We start from the raw sequence: 14,222 nt of genomic DNA on the forward strand, positions 1-14,222 counted from the left end.
ATGTGAATGCCCTGGTGAATTATGGAACAGAACTAAAAATGTCTAGCATCAGGAAAATCCTTTTGCAATTGTTGCAAAATGCAAATTGGGTGACTAGGATCTTCCAAACATGAGAAGTGCCTATTGTTATCTATTGGTTTACTCTAAATGTCCTCTGAAAACTGTGGCTAAAAAGAATGATGCTGAAAAAATGAACCGGTGTGTTCTCCCGAGCCTTACCAATCTGAGCCCACTTGCCGATGAATCACCATTCTCCTCCTCTTAAGTATTAATGTTGGTTTTCATCTTAAAGTTTGTATTCATGAAGTTGTCCTGAGTGAAAACTGACAAAATGTATCTTTTCTCAGCGTATTCAAGTTCTGTGTCACCAAACCATGGAAACAGTTTTGAAGTTTGAAAGGAAGATAATCACTTTGATCTGTCAACAACAACCTAAGTAGTCCATAATAGCAATTAGCCCAGTCTACGGTGCAAAGTTCTCCTCACTAACATGTGCAACTCAAGTTGGGAGAGCTGTTCCATAAGCGACAGCCTGTTTTATGTAAAATCCCAATCATATCTTCCAGGCAAAATCCCTGATTTTTCCATTACCATTCTCAAGGATTGCCTGTTGCAATAGCAGGATAGAGAGGGCCGAACATAATAATCAGTTAAGTGAGAATCATTCTGGTTGTTCACAATATTGACCATCAACTCCATGCAATCTCAGGTGAATAAAGATCACAGCAATCTGTTGACCCCCTCACTCACTGATCACCCTATATTTCCCTCTCTACCCGTCAGTGAATGATTCATTAATCTTCTCATGTCATATGGTAGAGTCACAGATGACCACAAGGCGCATGTCTCTTTTCGGTGTTCCAATGCATTGAAGAGCTTTTATTCTTTCTGCACCATCAAAACTAAATTAAATTGTAATTCATGCCCTTGGTAATTATAGGATTTTGGTGCATGGATAAAGCGGCTGCCACTTTAATTTTCATTAGCCATCATGCAAAATGCTTCTGTGCTGCACTGGATTAGGAGATTTTATAGGTGTAGGCCAAGTAGACATTGGAACTAACCACTTTCAAGTTAAAATATTTTAAACAAAGCATTTTAGAGATGTTTCTGAAATACAAGAGACAGCACAAATAGTCACCATCCCCATTGTTGTAAATTAGGCCCTTCATATGATTGAAACCCTCAATAAATTGCTTTTGGCTACAGCATGTGGAATTCCACTTAGAAACATGCCCAAACTCTGCACAGTAAAATGATCAAAATCCTCACTCGATTATCGGAACAACATTTAAGAAATATAAATCAGGGCCAGGCATAAGGAACTGCATTCTCTTTTGTTTGGAATGAAGTAAGTTTTTGCTATATACTGGTTAGATACTTCTCCAAGGTGTTACGTCTGACATGGGCCTGAGGCTATTGTCCCCCATAAATTAGAATAAAATAGCCATACCACTGCCTGAAGCAGTGTATTAAATATCTCCCTTGCCTCCTCATTAAGAGCACAATTGCAGGCCTCAATATTGGAAGCTGTGTGTGGGGATTGGGGAGGTGGAAAGTGGGCAGATTTTGACACATTATTTACATACAACACAGATCTGCGGTAATGCACAGGCAACACCATCAGTCCTGATAAAATATCATTGCTCTGGATCTGTGGATTTAAGCAATGAGAATACAGAAACAGAAGCAAAATTAATTTGTGCTGTCAGAGGCAAAATGAAGCCTTCCTTAAACTTTGCTTCAAAGTAGAGGATGAGGTTGAAAAATGAACAGATTCAATGTAGGCCTAAGCTCAGAGAGGAGACAGAAGGAAGAGTTTAGGCTAATTTACAATAGTGGTGACTGGGAGAAACTGTGAGGCAGTGTCAACAAATTCAAGCGATCCAAACTGTTTTAAAAAAAGTGATCAAAGGGGTCTGAAAACCTAGAGTTGCATAAAAGATCAAATGAAAAATTTTGGGCCCATCCAGTTAGACCATAATGATCATTCCAAACCTTTCACAAGCCCAATCAGTGGACATCATCCCTATCCTACTTTTTGTATATGCAAACTGATATCCGTAAAGTCCTATTAAAAAGTCAGAAAATGCTTTCCAGTGGTAGATATATCATGTTTTCACAAAGTTAACAGGGAAGTGCACTGAATAGATTGTGAAGAGTTAAAAAAATTCAATATAAACGTTATGATCTTTGAGCATGTGAAATGCAATGTTGTGTAATGCTTACAGCAAAAAAAATTTAGTGGATTTGTTCCTCTGCAAAAATGTAATTTATTTTTTTGAAACAATTTAGCTTTGCAGAGTATAAATCTGGAGTCATAACCTGATCCGGACTGAGGGGGAAACGAGATGATGTTGAGGGTTAACTCTCACTGCTTTTGGTTTCATGCTGGATGCTACATAAATCTGGTGCTCTATCAGACTAACTTAAAGTGCTCAAAAGGTTTATTACACTCCTGGATGGTTTGAAGTCTGTCTGATTGGAAAAAATTTAAGAGAACACTGATTTCTCTTTCTTTGCTCTCTTAAAGCAGTCCCACCTAGTTATTTTAAATTAGCATGGGCTCACTCCTCAATAGGCATTTTATAATTCCAGTCCAGCAAAATCAAAGAACTGCAACAGGGCTGAGTTGCTTGTAATGAAAACTGCACATTAATCTCAGACACCCGGTAGCTGCAGACTTACAATTTTGCTGTTCACATTATTGACGTGCATAGTTTTGTCTGGTTAGTATCTCTTGCTTAAATCAGTGACTTTAAAAAAAAAAATTAAATCCTTACACTTTTTCAAGACGTTGCATTTTAAACTGAGAATTATTTCAAAGCAATACCTGCTGAGACGCCTCAGATTATATCACATTTTGAGAATTAAGCATCAGAACAAAGAATTCCACTCCAAGAAAGCAGTTTTCTAAATAGGATTGTTGCACCTTCTGCACTTATATTGCAGCCAATGTGAAGGCAAAGCGCTTTCTTCTGCAGGTTATTCAGCTCTATTTGGAAGCATTGGATACAAAAGCAGAAATTGCTGGAAAGGCTCAACCAGTCCGGCAGCATCTGTAGAGAGAATTTGGAGTTAACATTTGGCAATTGGAACGCATTGGAATTTGGGCCTCAGTGATTGAATAACATCACATCATGGTTCAACATAGTTGACCATACCATTGCTTCATTCAGTGGCAATTCGAGCGTGTAGCTCTACTCCTACGTAATTACTGCACATTTCCAATACAGCTTCTCTTAGCCCCTTTGCACCACCATCTCAAGGATCTCTTTGCCCTCACACCATGTTCCTTTACTGTGGACTGGGCATTGACGATTATTTATTGAGACAACTTTCAGTGGCATGTTTTACTCCCTCACGACATGCCACATCTATGAGTCACACAGCGTGGTGGGCCAATGGGCCTGTTACCACATCTATATACACCAAATTACACTAATCCTATTTACTAGTCTATGATGCCCTGACACTTTAAAGCACTCATCCAGACACTTGTTAAAATGTTGACAGTATCTGCGTCCACCACCCTCTTAGAGCATGCTCCATCCATCTATCACTTTCTGGGTGAAACAATTCTCACATTTCCTCTGGTTGAACGTTGAGGAGGTTGATTTATGAATGAGTCTCAAACTCAGTATTTGGAAGACTAAAACTTTCGCTGTCAGGCTGTCTCATAAACCCATCTCCCCTGTTATGACTTTAATACACAGCTCTGAGCCATTCACAAAGTCTGCAATCTTAAATTGAGCTTGCAAAAACACAAATCCCACATCCTCCTTAGACTTTGTTTGCTTCTTTCCAGAGATGATGACAATACTAACCTTTGGATTACCTTAGGCCACTGCTGATCTATTCCTTTATCACTTACAGACTTTAATAATACCGTTTACTTTAGTGATGGAAAGGGGTAGGTATATACCGCAGGGCAAGAGTTATAGATGGGGGAAAGGCAATGATGATGCAACTAGGCAAGATTTAGGATGCATAGGATGGGGAAGGAAACTGCAGGGGATGGGCACAATTGAAATGTGGAACTCATTCAAGGAGCAGCTTTGATAAGTATGTACCTGTCAGGCAGGAAGTAGTCGAGTGAGGTGGTCGTGGTTTAATAAAGAAGTTGAATCTCTTGTCAAGAGGAAGAAGGCAGCTTACATTAGAATGAGATGTGAAGGCTCAGTTTGGGCACTCGAGAGTTAGAAGTTAGCCAGGAAAGACCTAAAGAGAGTGCTCAGAAGAGCCAGGAGGGGACATGAGAAGTTGTTGGCAGGTAGGATCAAGGAAAACCCTAAAGCTTTCTACAGGTATATCAGGAATAAAAGAATGACTAGAGTAAGATTAGGAGAAAGTGAGTAAGATTAGGAGAAAGTGAGGAAGGCAGATGCTGGAGATCAGTGTTAAGAGCGTGGTGCTGCAAAAGCACAGCAGATCAGGCAGCATCCGAGGAGCAGGAGAATCGACATTTCAGGCAAGAGTCCTTCATCAGGAATGAGGCTGTGAGCCGAGTGGGTAGAGAGATAAAAGGGACGGGGGTGGGGCTAGTGGAAGGTAGGTGAGGGTGAAGGTGATAGGTCAGAGAGGAGGGTGGAGCAGGTAGGTAGGAAGGAAGATGGAACAGGTAGGACAGGTCATGAGGGCAGTGCCGAGTTGGGAGGTTGGAATTGGGATAGGGGGGGGGGGGAGGGGAAATGAGGATATTAGTGAAGTCCACATTTATCCTGTGTGGTTGGAGGGTCCCAACGCAGAAGATGAGGTATTCTTCCTCTAGGTGTCGGGTGGTTATTGTGTAGTATTGGAGAAGCCCAGGACCTGCATGTCCTTGGTGGAGTGGGAGGGGGAGGTGAAGCATTTGACCACGGGACCGTGGGATTGGGGGGTGTGGGTGCCACAGAGATGTTCTCTGAAGCGTCCGCTTGGGAGTAACGGATATATTAAATGACGTGTGGAAGTGTAGGTAAAACTTTGATGGATGTGGAAACCTCCTTTGGGGCCTGGGACTGGAGGTGGGGGGAGTGTGGGGGGGGGGGGGGGTGCAGGTTTTGCAATTCCTGCGAAGGCGGGGGAAGGTGCTGGGACGGGAGGGTGGGTTGGTGTGGGCGCGTAGACCTGACAAGGGAGTCGCGGAGGGAATGGTCTTTATAAAAAGCAAATAGAGGTGGGGAGGGAGATATATCTTTGTTGGTGGAGTCCCTTTGTAGACAAAGATTAGGACCAATCATGGATAGTAGTGGGAAGTTGTGTGTAGAGTCTGAGGAGATACAGGAAGCACTAAATGATTATGTTTCATCAGTATTCACACTGGAAAAAGGCAATGTAGTCAAGGACAATGCAGAGAGTTGAGAATGTGGCACTGGAAAAGCACAGGTGGTCAGGCAGCATACGAGGAGCAGGAAAATCAATGTTTCAGGGCAAAAGCCCTTCATCAGAATACTGAAACACAGGGTACTAGTCTAGACAGGATTGAGGTTCATAAGGAGGAGCTGTTAACAATTCTGGAAAGTGTGAAAATCGATTTCTCCTGGGTCAGATGGGATTTATCCTAGGATTCTCTGGGAAGCCAGGGAGGAGATTGCAGAGCCTTGGGCATTGATCTTTATGGAGAAAGTGAGGTCTGCAGAGGCTGGAGATCAAAGCTGAAACTTTATTGCTGGAACAGCACAGCAGGTCAGGCAGCATCTAGGGAACAGAAGATTCGACGTTTCGGGCACATGCCCTTCTTCAGCATGTGCCCGAAATGTCGAATCTTCTGTTCCCTAGATGCTGCCTGACCTGCTGTGCTGTTCCAGCAATAAAGTTTCAGCATTGATCTTTATGTCTTCATTGTCTACAGGAATAGTGCCAGAAGACTGGGGGATAGCAAATGTCCCCTTGTTCATGAAGAGGAGTAGAGACACCCTGGTAATTATAGACCAGTAAGCCTTACTTTAGTTGTGGGTCAAGTGTTCAAAAAGGTTATAAGCAATAGGATTTATAATCACCTAGAAAGGAATAAGTTCATTAGGGATAGTCAACACGGCTTCGTGCCTCACAAACCTTATTGAGTTCTTCAAGAAGGTGACCAAACAGGTAGATGAGAATAAAGCGGTTGATGTGGTGTATATGGATTTCAGTAAAACGTTTGATTAGGTTCCCCACAGTAGGCTATTGCACAAAATATGAAGACATTGGATTGTGGGGGATTTAGCGGCTTGGATCAGAAATTAGGTAATTGAAAGAAGACAGAGAATGGTGGTTGATGGGAAATGTTCATCCTGGAGTTCAGTTACTAGTGGTGTACCACAAGGATTGGTCTTGGGGCCACTGCTGCTTGCCATGTTTATAAATGACCTGGATGGGGACAAAGAGGGACGTGTTAGTAAATTTGTGGATGACATGAAGGTCAGTGGACCTGTGAATAATGTTAAAGGATGTTGCAGGTTACCGAGCGATTTGGATAAGCTGCAGAGCTGGGCTGAGAGGTGGCAAATGGAGTTCAATGTGGAAAAGTGAGAGGTGATTCATTTTGGAAGGAACAGAAATATAGTACCTGGGTAATTCTTGGTAGGGGTAGATGAGCAGAGAGATCTCTGTGTCCATGTACATAGATCCTTGAAAGTTGCCACCCAGGTGGTTGGGTTGTTAAGAAGGTGGGTTAGCTTTTATTGGTAGAGGGATTGAGTTTCAGAGCCATGAGGTCATGCCGCAGCTGTACAAACTCTGGTGTGGCCACACTTGGAGTATTGTGTACAGTTGCAGTCACTGCATTACAGAAGGATGTGGAAGCATTGGAAAGGGTTCAGAGGAGATTTACTGGGATGTTGCCGGTATGGAGGGAAGATCTTGAGGAAAGGCTGAGGAACTTGAGGCTGTTTTCATGAGAGAGGAGGTTGAGAGGTGACTTGAGACACAAGATAATCATAGGACAGTGAGAGTCTTTCCTCAATGATGATAGTGAGCACAAGAGGACATAGCTTTAAATTGAGGGGTGATAGATATAGGACAAATGTCAGAGGTAGTTTCTTTCCTCAGAGTAGGGGTGTGGAACGCCCTGCCTGCAACAGGGCAGCACAGTGGTTAGCACTGCTGTCTCACAGCGCCAAGGACCTGGGTTCGATTCCCTCCTTGGGTAACTGTCTGTGTGGGTTTCCTCTGGGTGCTCTGGTTTCCTCCCACAATCCAAAAGATGTGCAGGTCAGGTAAATTGGCCATGCTAAATTGCCCATAAATGTTAGGTGCATCATTCAGTGGGAAATGGGTCTGGGTGGGTTACTCTCTGGAGGGTCAGTGTGGACTTGTTGGGGCGAAGGGCCTGTTTCCACACTGTAGGGAATCCAATCTAATCTAATAGTAGTAGACTCACCAACTTTAAAGGCATTTAAATGGTCATCGGATAAACATATGGATGAAAATAGAATAGTGTAGCTTATGAGCTTCAGATTGGTTCCACAGGTCAGCACAACATTGAGAGCTAGAGTACCTGTGCTGCGCTGTAATGTTCTATTTCCCTTTAACCAAAAAGGCATTTTTGATCCAATTTTGATTTAGAGGCAGTTATGTTAAACCCAAGAAGTTCAATAAACGATTACAGTTCTGTTGCACAAGATTATTTCAAGTTGTTGCAAGTCTTGCTCATAAGCTAGAGGACAGTTCATAAGGTAACGCTGTGTCATTCGTCCAGTTTGTGTAGGAGGAATAGCTTTCTTAATGTACCTCTAGAAGTTTCCTACACAGAAGCAGCTATTCTGTTCAATTCAGGGTCTGCTGAAATCCTGAAAGAATTAATTTCCAAGTAATGGCAATTAATCAGGTTCACACAGCAGTAAGTCCAAAAAATATTTTAGCTTTTAAATCAAGCACGAACTTTTTTGTTGTGATATTAATTTGCTTAATCAAATGTTGATTGCAGGATGACTATTGTAAATATATAACTTCACTATGAGTGTTAGGGTGGTATTTGTTAGTCTTCTGTAAAATAAGTTTGCTTGAAGTTCTGATGTATCTTTGTGCTTGTCTTTGTAATCTATTGTTGCTTCATCCCGCTCTATATCTATGCATTGTCCTTCACAATGCTCACACCTTGTGGTTTCCTGAACACAGCCTTGTGCATTCCTCCATCTTTTGTGGCATTATTTGCACTCCAGTCTGATTTTTGGGTGAATTGTCATAAGCTGGACCAAACTTGATTTCAAAAACAAGGCTTGCATGCACAGAAAAAGCACAAGAATGCAATTACTTGTAGGTCTCTTGTGATTACACCTTTGGAGTTATGAGTTGTATCATGTTAAAATGTTTCATCTTGATCTTTCCAAAGGATACAATGATTGAACACTACTATAAAATTATACATTTTGAAAACTTGGAAACTAAATTAGATTAATGTTTTTTTAACAGCTCACAATGTCAAAAGGAAAGCAGACTGCAAACAAATGTAATGCAAATTAATAAAAAGGATGCTGACAAACTATAATTGCAATTAATAAATTAATGAAGCACTGGGTAACAAATTAATGTATTGAAAATAGTGGTGCTTACTAAATTAATTGAGCAATACAGACTTGTTACATTACATGAAAGAGTGATCAGGAGTAAATTAATACATTCATACACCAGAAGGCACAAAGACAAATTTAATAAGGCCTAATCTAACACACTTTGCCATTTTAGCATCCAATGTTTATTTCACTAATGGGGGAACAACGTGTTATTACAAGACTTTCTGGATTTGCATTATTAGCACAGATTCCTTGATATGTAATTCAGACACAGAAGATAAGTTTAAATACTTTATTTCAAAAAAATGCATAAGAACATGATCACAACACTGAAGAATAGGATTTAGTACCACAACACAAATATACACTGCAAGACTCTACAAATCAAGAAATTATACACAAACTTATCAAATATGTACAACATATTCTCATAACATACAAGTTTGCTACAGCAAAATTTCATTTATCAAATATTTTGTGTAAAAATCTTACCCGTTAAAAAATAAGGCACATTTAATTCTTAAGGTCAGTGCAGAGTCATCACTGGGCAACTGTGGGATGGAAATATTCAAACTGGGTTGGTATGTCAAGAGTGTGATTTATTTCTGTAAACTGGAATGTAGTGACAACTGATTCATATTCATGAATACAAGTTAGACAGTGGAGATGCATGTGGCTACTATGTTGCAAGCTTTTGTGGGATTCAGATTTCTGCATTTCTTCAAACAAAGGAAGTTTTCAGCTGCTTCAACTGCAAAAGTAACTTAGTCAAAAAAAAGGCAAAAATCTGTGCTCTGGAATGATCTAAGTGCGATACATCTGTCCACCACGTCTAGCAAGCAACAGTCACAAGAACCATTTCAGTTTCTTCAAAACGGTAATACTGTGGATATTGTAGACATTGCTTTCCATTACTATTTTTAAACACTTCTTTAAACGTTCAAAGGGCTGCCCAGTATGCAGAACACTTCCTTTCTTAAAAAAAGACACGGTTTAGAACAGAGGAAATTTGCCCAGACATTGTTTGCTCCAGAGTTAATCAAGTTGTGTTCTCTATGTTCAAATGCGCAGTGAATATACTCTGCACTTCTGGAGAAAAGGTAAGGAAGGGGTTCTTTACCCCACTATCTTTCAAATATTAATGTAAGTGCCTTTGCAAATATCTATTCTTCAAACTTACAATTGGGATAAGTGAAGAGTTTGACTCTTCCAACTCTAAAAATAATTTTTAAATTTGTGTTGACTTTTTTAAAAAATAAGGTTTAACTGATGGCAGAGGAGAGGCGTGAAGTTGCACAGTTCTAATTTTTCCCTTTTATGTTGCTTGTTTTTAAACATTCTCTAAAGCAGACCAGCTGCAGAGTGTGACAAGTACATGTGGCAACTAAGAAGACATACTGACAAAACATCATATTCATCAATTTAAAAAAAAATCCCACACACATCAAGAGACACTTCACTGTCGTCTTCTTTCGGTTTCCCAACATCTTTCTTAGTTGCTGATATTCAGGCTCAAATCACATTTCAGAAAGATCTGAAGTAAAATACAAATTAAAATACATTATAGACCACAAACATTAAGACTGTGACATTAGGTAGAGTATGCCTCTTCTAGATCCAGAATTGATACCACCATTATGCCTCCAAAATGTGCGATTCTTAATTTTATAACAAACACAAAATAGGAGTAGGCCATCCAGTCTTTCAAGGCTGCACTGCCATTCAATATGATCTGAATATTCAACTTCAATACTGTTTCCACTTAACCCCCGTATACTTTAATCCCTTTATCCCCAAGAACTATACCTGAATCCTTGAAAACATTCAATATTTTGGCCTCAAATACTTTGTAGTCAAGAACTCCACAGGCTCACCACTCCGAGGGAAGATCCTAAATCGTAAATGGCTTACCCTTAAACTATGATGCCTGGTTTTGGGCTCCGTGCTCATGAAGATCATATTTCCTGCATTTATCCAGTCTAGTCTTGTTAGAATTTTGTAGGTTTATAACACCCTCATTCTAAAATCCAGTGAATAATTCTGCTAATTACTTGAATAAAAAAAAAGATGCCTGTAAGCCACACAAAGAACACCTGCAAATTATTGCTCTTCGGAGTGTAGAGATAATAAAAAGGTTGGGAAAACATACAGGGGCGATCAGTGGTGCAACCCAGTAACCAATTTAGGACTCACGGAAAGCAGAGTAAATTGCAAGTTAGTTATCTGGCACATCGCAAACTACATCTTGCACTGTACTCTGATACATCTCAAGCAACTGTTAATTAAATGTTAAAATTAAATGATTAAAGGATTGTTAAACTTTCCCACTTCCCCCAAGTTTTTTTTTAGGAAGTTCAGGCAGACTGCAGTTCTTTGGAGATTAGGAAAGGTCTGCATTGGTCTAATGGGAGTCAGTTTCTCAAATCTTTTGACATCAGAACCAATTCTTCATTTGGAAGTGTCCTCACTTAGCTAATGGATGAACAAGAATATTCATTTTTTTGGACTGGTGACACATACACTCTGTACTAAGTGCAATTTTACCTGAAAGATAGTTACTGTCTAAAAAAAGTGTTTTACTTTATGAAGTATATTTTTGAAACAGTAGAACATTGATTTTTGTTTTAAACAAAGCAAAGTACAATGCACAACCAAAATCTTATTTACTTGGTAAGAACTCCAAAAAGGTTATGAACTTCAAAAAGGTTATGAATTTTCTTACCTTAAAACTTTGTTTAGTCATATCTTTTAGTAGTCTGACAGCTCAGAGTCCCTACAATCAACAAGCAATAATTTCAGCTAATATTACATTACATAAAGAAAAAGGTTCCATATCTTTTAGTAACAATACAACTACCTCCCTAACACCAATGGATCTTGAGGATTATCCGTGATTTGTACTGACATGATTTGCTTCAACACAGTTACAGACAATGAGTTAAAAATATTACACACACTTGGTACTGTTGACAGCATGTGCTGAGAATTGCCTTAACCCAGTCAGTAGCCTGGGAAAAAAAAATTGAAAATACTCATTACATAACTCTTATGACCAGAACAAGGCCATTTGATCATGTCTATTATGGCTCTCCAAATGTTCTACTATGTCATAATGCTTTCTCTTGCCTTTTCCCTCCAATAAGCTTGCATATTGTTTCCTAGTCAAATAACTATCTAATGCCTTTGATTGAATCTGCCTCCACCACACTTCTAGGCAATTCACACAAGACCCATACCACACATTATATGAAAAAGTAAACTTCATAATTGAGAAATAAGAAAGGGATGATCACCTTATTGGGATTGTATTATAGTCAGAGGGAAACTGAGAAACAAACTTGTAAAGAGATCTCAGCTATCTGTAAGAATAATAGGGTAGTTATGGTAGGGGATTTTAACTTTTCAAACATCGACTGGGACTGCCAGTGTTAAAGGTTTAGATGGAGAGGAATTTCTTAAGTGCATTCAAGCCAATTTTCTGATTCAGTATGTGGATGTACCTACTAGAGAAGGTGCGAAACATGACCTACTCTTGGGAAATAAGGCAGGGCAGGTGACTGAGGTGTCAGTGGGGGAGCACTTTGGGGCCAGCGACCATAATTCTATTTGTTTTAAAATAGTGATGGAAAAGGATAGACCAGATCTAAAAGTTGAAGTCCTAAATTGGAGAAAGGCCAATTTTGACAGTATTAGGCAAGAACTTTCGAAAGTTGATTGGAGGCAGATGTTCACAGGTAAAGGGACAGCTGGAAAATGGGAAGCCTTCAGAAATGAGATAACAAGAATCCAGAGAAAGTATATTTCTGTCAGGGTGAAAGGGAAGGCGGTTAGGTATAGGGAATGCTGGATGATGAAAGAAATTGACGGTTTGGTGAAGAAAAAGGAGGAAGCATATGTCAGGTATAGACAGGATAGATCGAGTGAACCCTTAGAAGAGTATAAAGAAAGTAGGAGTATACTAAAGAGGGAAATCAGGAGGGCAAAACGGGGACATGAGACAGCTTTGGCAAATAGAATTAAGGAGAATCCAAAGGGGTTTTACAAATATATTAAGGACAAAAGGGTAAGTAGGGAGTGAATAGGGCCCCTCAAAGATCAGTAAGGCGGTCTTTATGTGAGCCACAGAAAATGGGGGAGATACTAAATGAATATTTTGCATCAGTACTTACTGTGGAAAAGGATATGGAAGATATAGACTGTAGGGAAATAGATGGTGACATCTTGCAAAATGTCCAGATTACAGGGGAAGAAGTGCTGGATGTCTTGAAATGGTTAAAAGTGGATAAATCCCCAGGACCTGTTCAGGTGTACCCGAGAAACTCTGTGGGAAGCTAGAGAAGAAGTGATTTCTGGGCCTCTTGCTGAGATATTTGTATCATCGATAGTCAAAGGTGAGGTGCCGGAAGACTGGAGGTTGGCAAACGCAGTGCCACTGTTTAAGAAGGGTGGTAAAGACAAGCCAGGGAACTATCGACCGGTGAGCCTGACCTCGGTGGTGGGCAAGTTGTTGGAGGGAATCTTAAGGGACAGGATGTACATGTATTTGGAAAGGCAAGGACTGATTCGGGATAGACAACATGGCTTTGTGCGTGGGAAATCATGTCTCACAAACTTGATTGAGTTTTTTGAAGAAATAACAAAGAAGATTGATGAAGGCAGAGCAGTAAATGTGATCTATATGGACTTCAGTAAGGCGTTCGACAAGGTTCCCCACGGAAGACTGATTAGCAAGGTTAGATCACATGGAATACAGGGAGAACTAGCCATTTGGATACAGAACTGGCTCAAAGGTAGAAAACAGGGTGGAGGTGGAGGGTTGTTTTTCAGACTGGAGGCCTGTGACCAATGGAGTGCCACAAGAATCGGTGCTGGGCCCTCTACTTTTTGTCATTTTCACAAATGATTTGGATGCGAGCATAAGAGGTACAGTTAGTAAGTTTGCAAATGACAAAGATTGGAGGTGTAGTGGACAGCGAAGAGGGTTACCTCAGATTACAACAGGATCTGGATCAGATGGGCCAATCGGCTGAGAAGTGGCAGATGGAATTTAATTCAGATAAATGCAAGGTGCTGCATTTTGGGAAAGCAAATCTTAGCAGGAGTTATATACTTAATGGTAAGGTCCTAGGGAGTGTTGCTGAACAAAGAGACCAGGGAGTGCAGATTCATAGCTCCTTGAAAGTGGAATCGCAGGTAGATAGGATAGTGAAGGCGGCATTTGGTATGCTTTCCTTTATTGGTCAGAGTATTGAGTACAGGAGTTGGGAGGTCATGTTGCGGCTCCCAACATTGGTTAGGCCACTGTTGGAATATTGCGTGCAATTCTGGTCTCCTTCCAGATGTTGTCAAGATGTTGTCAAATTTGAAACGGTTCAGAAACGATTTACAAGGATGTTGCCAGTGTTGAAGGATCTGAGCTACAGGGAGAGGCTGAACAGAGGTTTACAAAATTATGAGGGGCATGGATAGGATAAATAGACAAAGTCTTTTCCCTGGGGTTGGGGAGTCCAGAACTAGAGGGCATAGGTTTAGGGTGAGAGGGGATAGATATAAAAGAGACCTAAGGGGCAACTTTTTCACGCAGAGGGTGGTACATGTATGGAATGAGCTGCCAGAGGATGTGGTGGAGGCTGGTACAATTGCAGCATTTAAGAGGTATTTGGATGGCTTTATGAATAGGAAGGGTTTGAAGAGATATGGGCCGGGCGCTGGCAGGATGGGACTAGATTGGGTTGGGATGTCTGGTTG

General features: G+C 40.5%; 1 protein-coding gene across 1 annotated transcript in view; it reads right to left on the bottom strand.

Annotated features, from left to right (window-relative positions):
* Positions 1 to 8,752: 8,752 nt before the first annotated feature.
* ppp2r3b (protein phosphatase 2, regulatory subunit B'', beta) overlaps positions 8,753 to 14,222 on the bottom strand; it is a 138,093-nt gene continuing 132,623 nt past the window's right edge. The window contains exons 14-15 of the mRNA XM_043692333.1: positions 11,197 to 11,247; positions 8,753 to 10,008 (exon numbers count right to left, since the gene is read on the bottom strand). Coding sequence (XP_043548268.1) covers positions 11,223 to 11,247 — 25 coding nt within the window. The 3' untranslated portion in view covers positions 8,753 to 10,008; positions 11,197 to 11,222. The remainder of the gene's footprint in view (positions 10,009 to 11,196; positions 11,248 to 14,222) is intronic.

Source organism: Chiloscyllium plagiosum, chromosome 6 (assembly GCF_004010195.1).
Source record: "Chiloscyllium plagiosum isolate BGI_BamShark_2017 chromosome 6, ASM401019v2, whole genome shotgun sequence".
Taxonomy (NCBI): Eukaryota; Metazoa; Chordata; class Chondrichthyes; order Orectolobiformes; family Hemiscylliidae; genus Chiloscyllium; species Chiloscyllium plagiosum.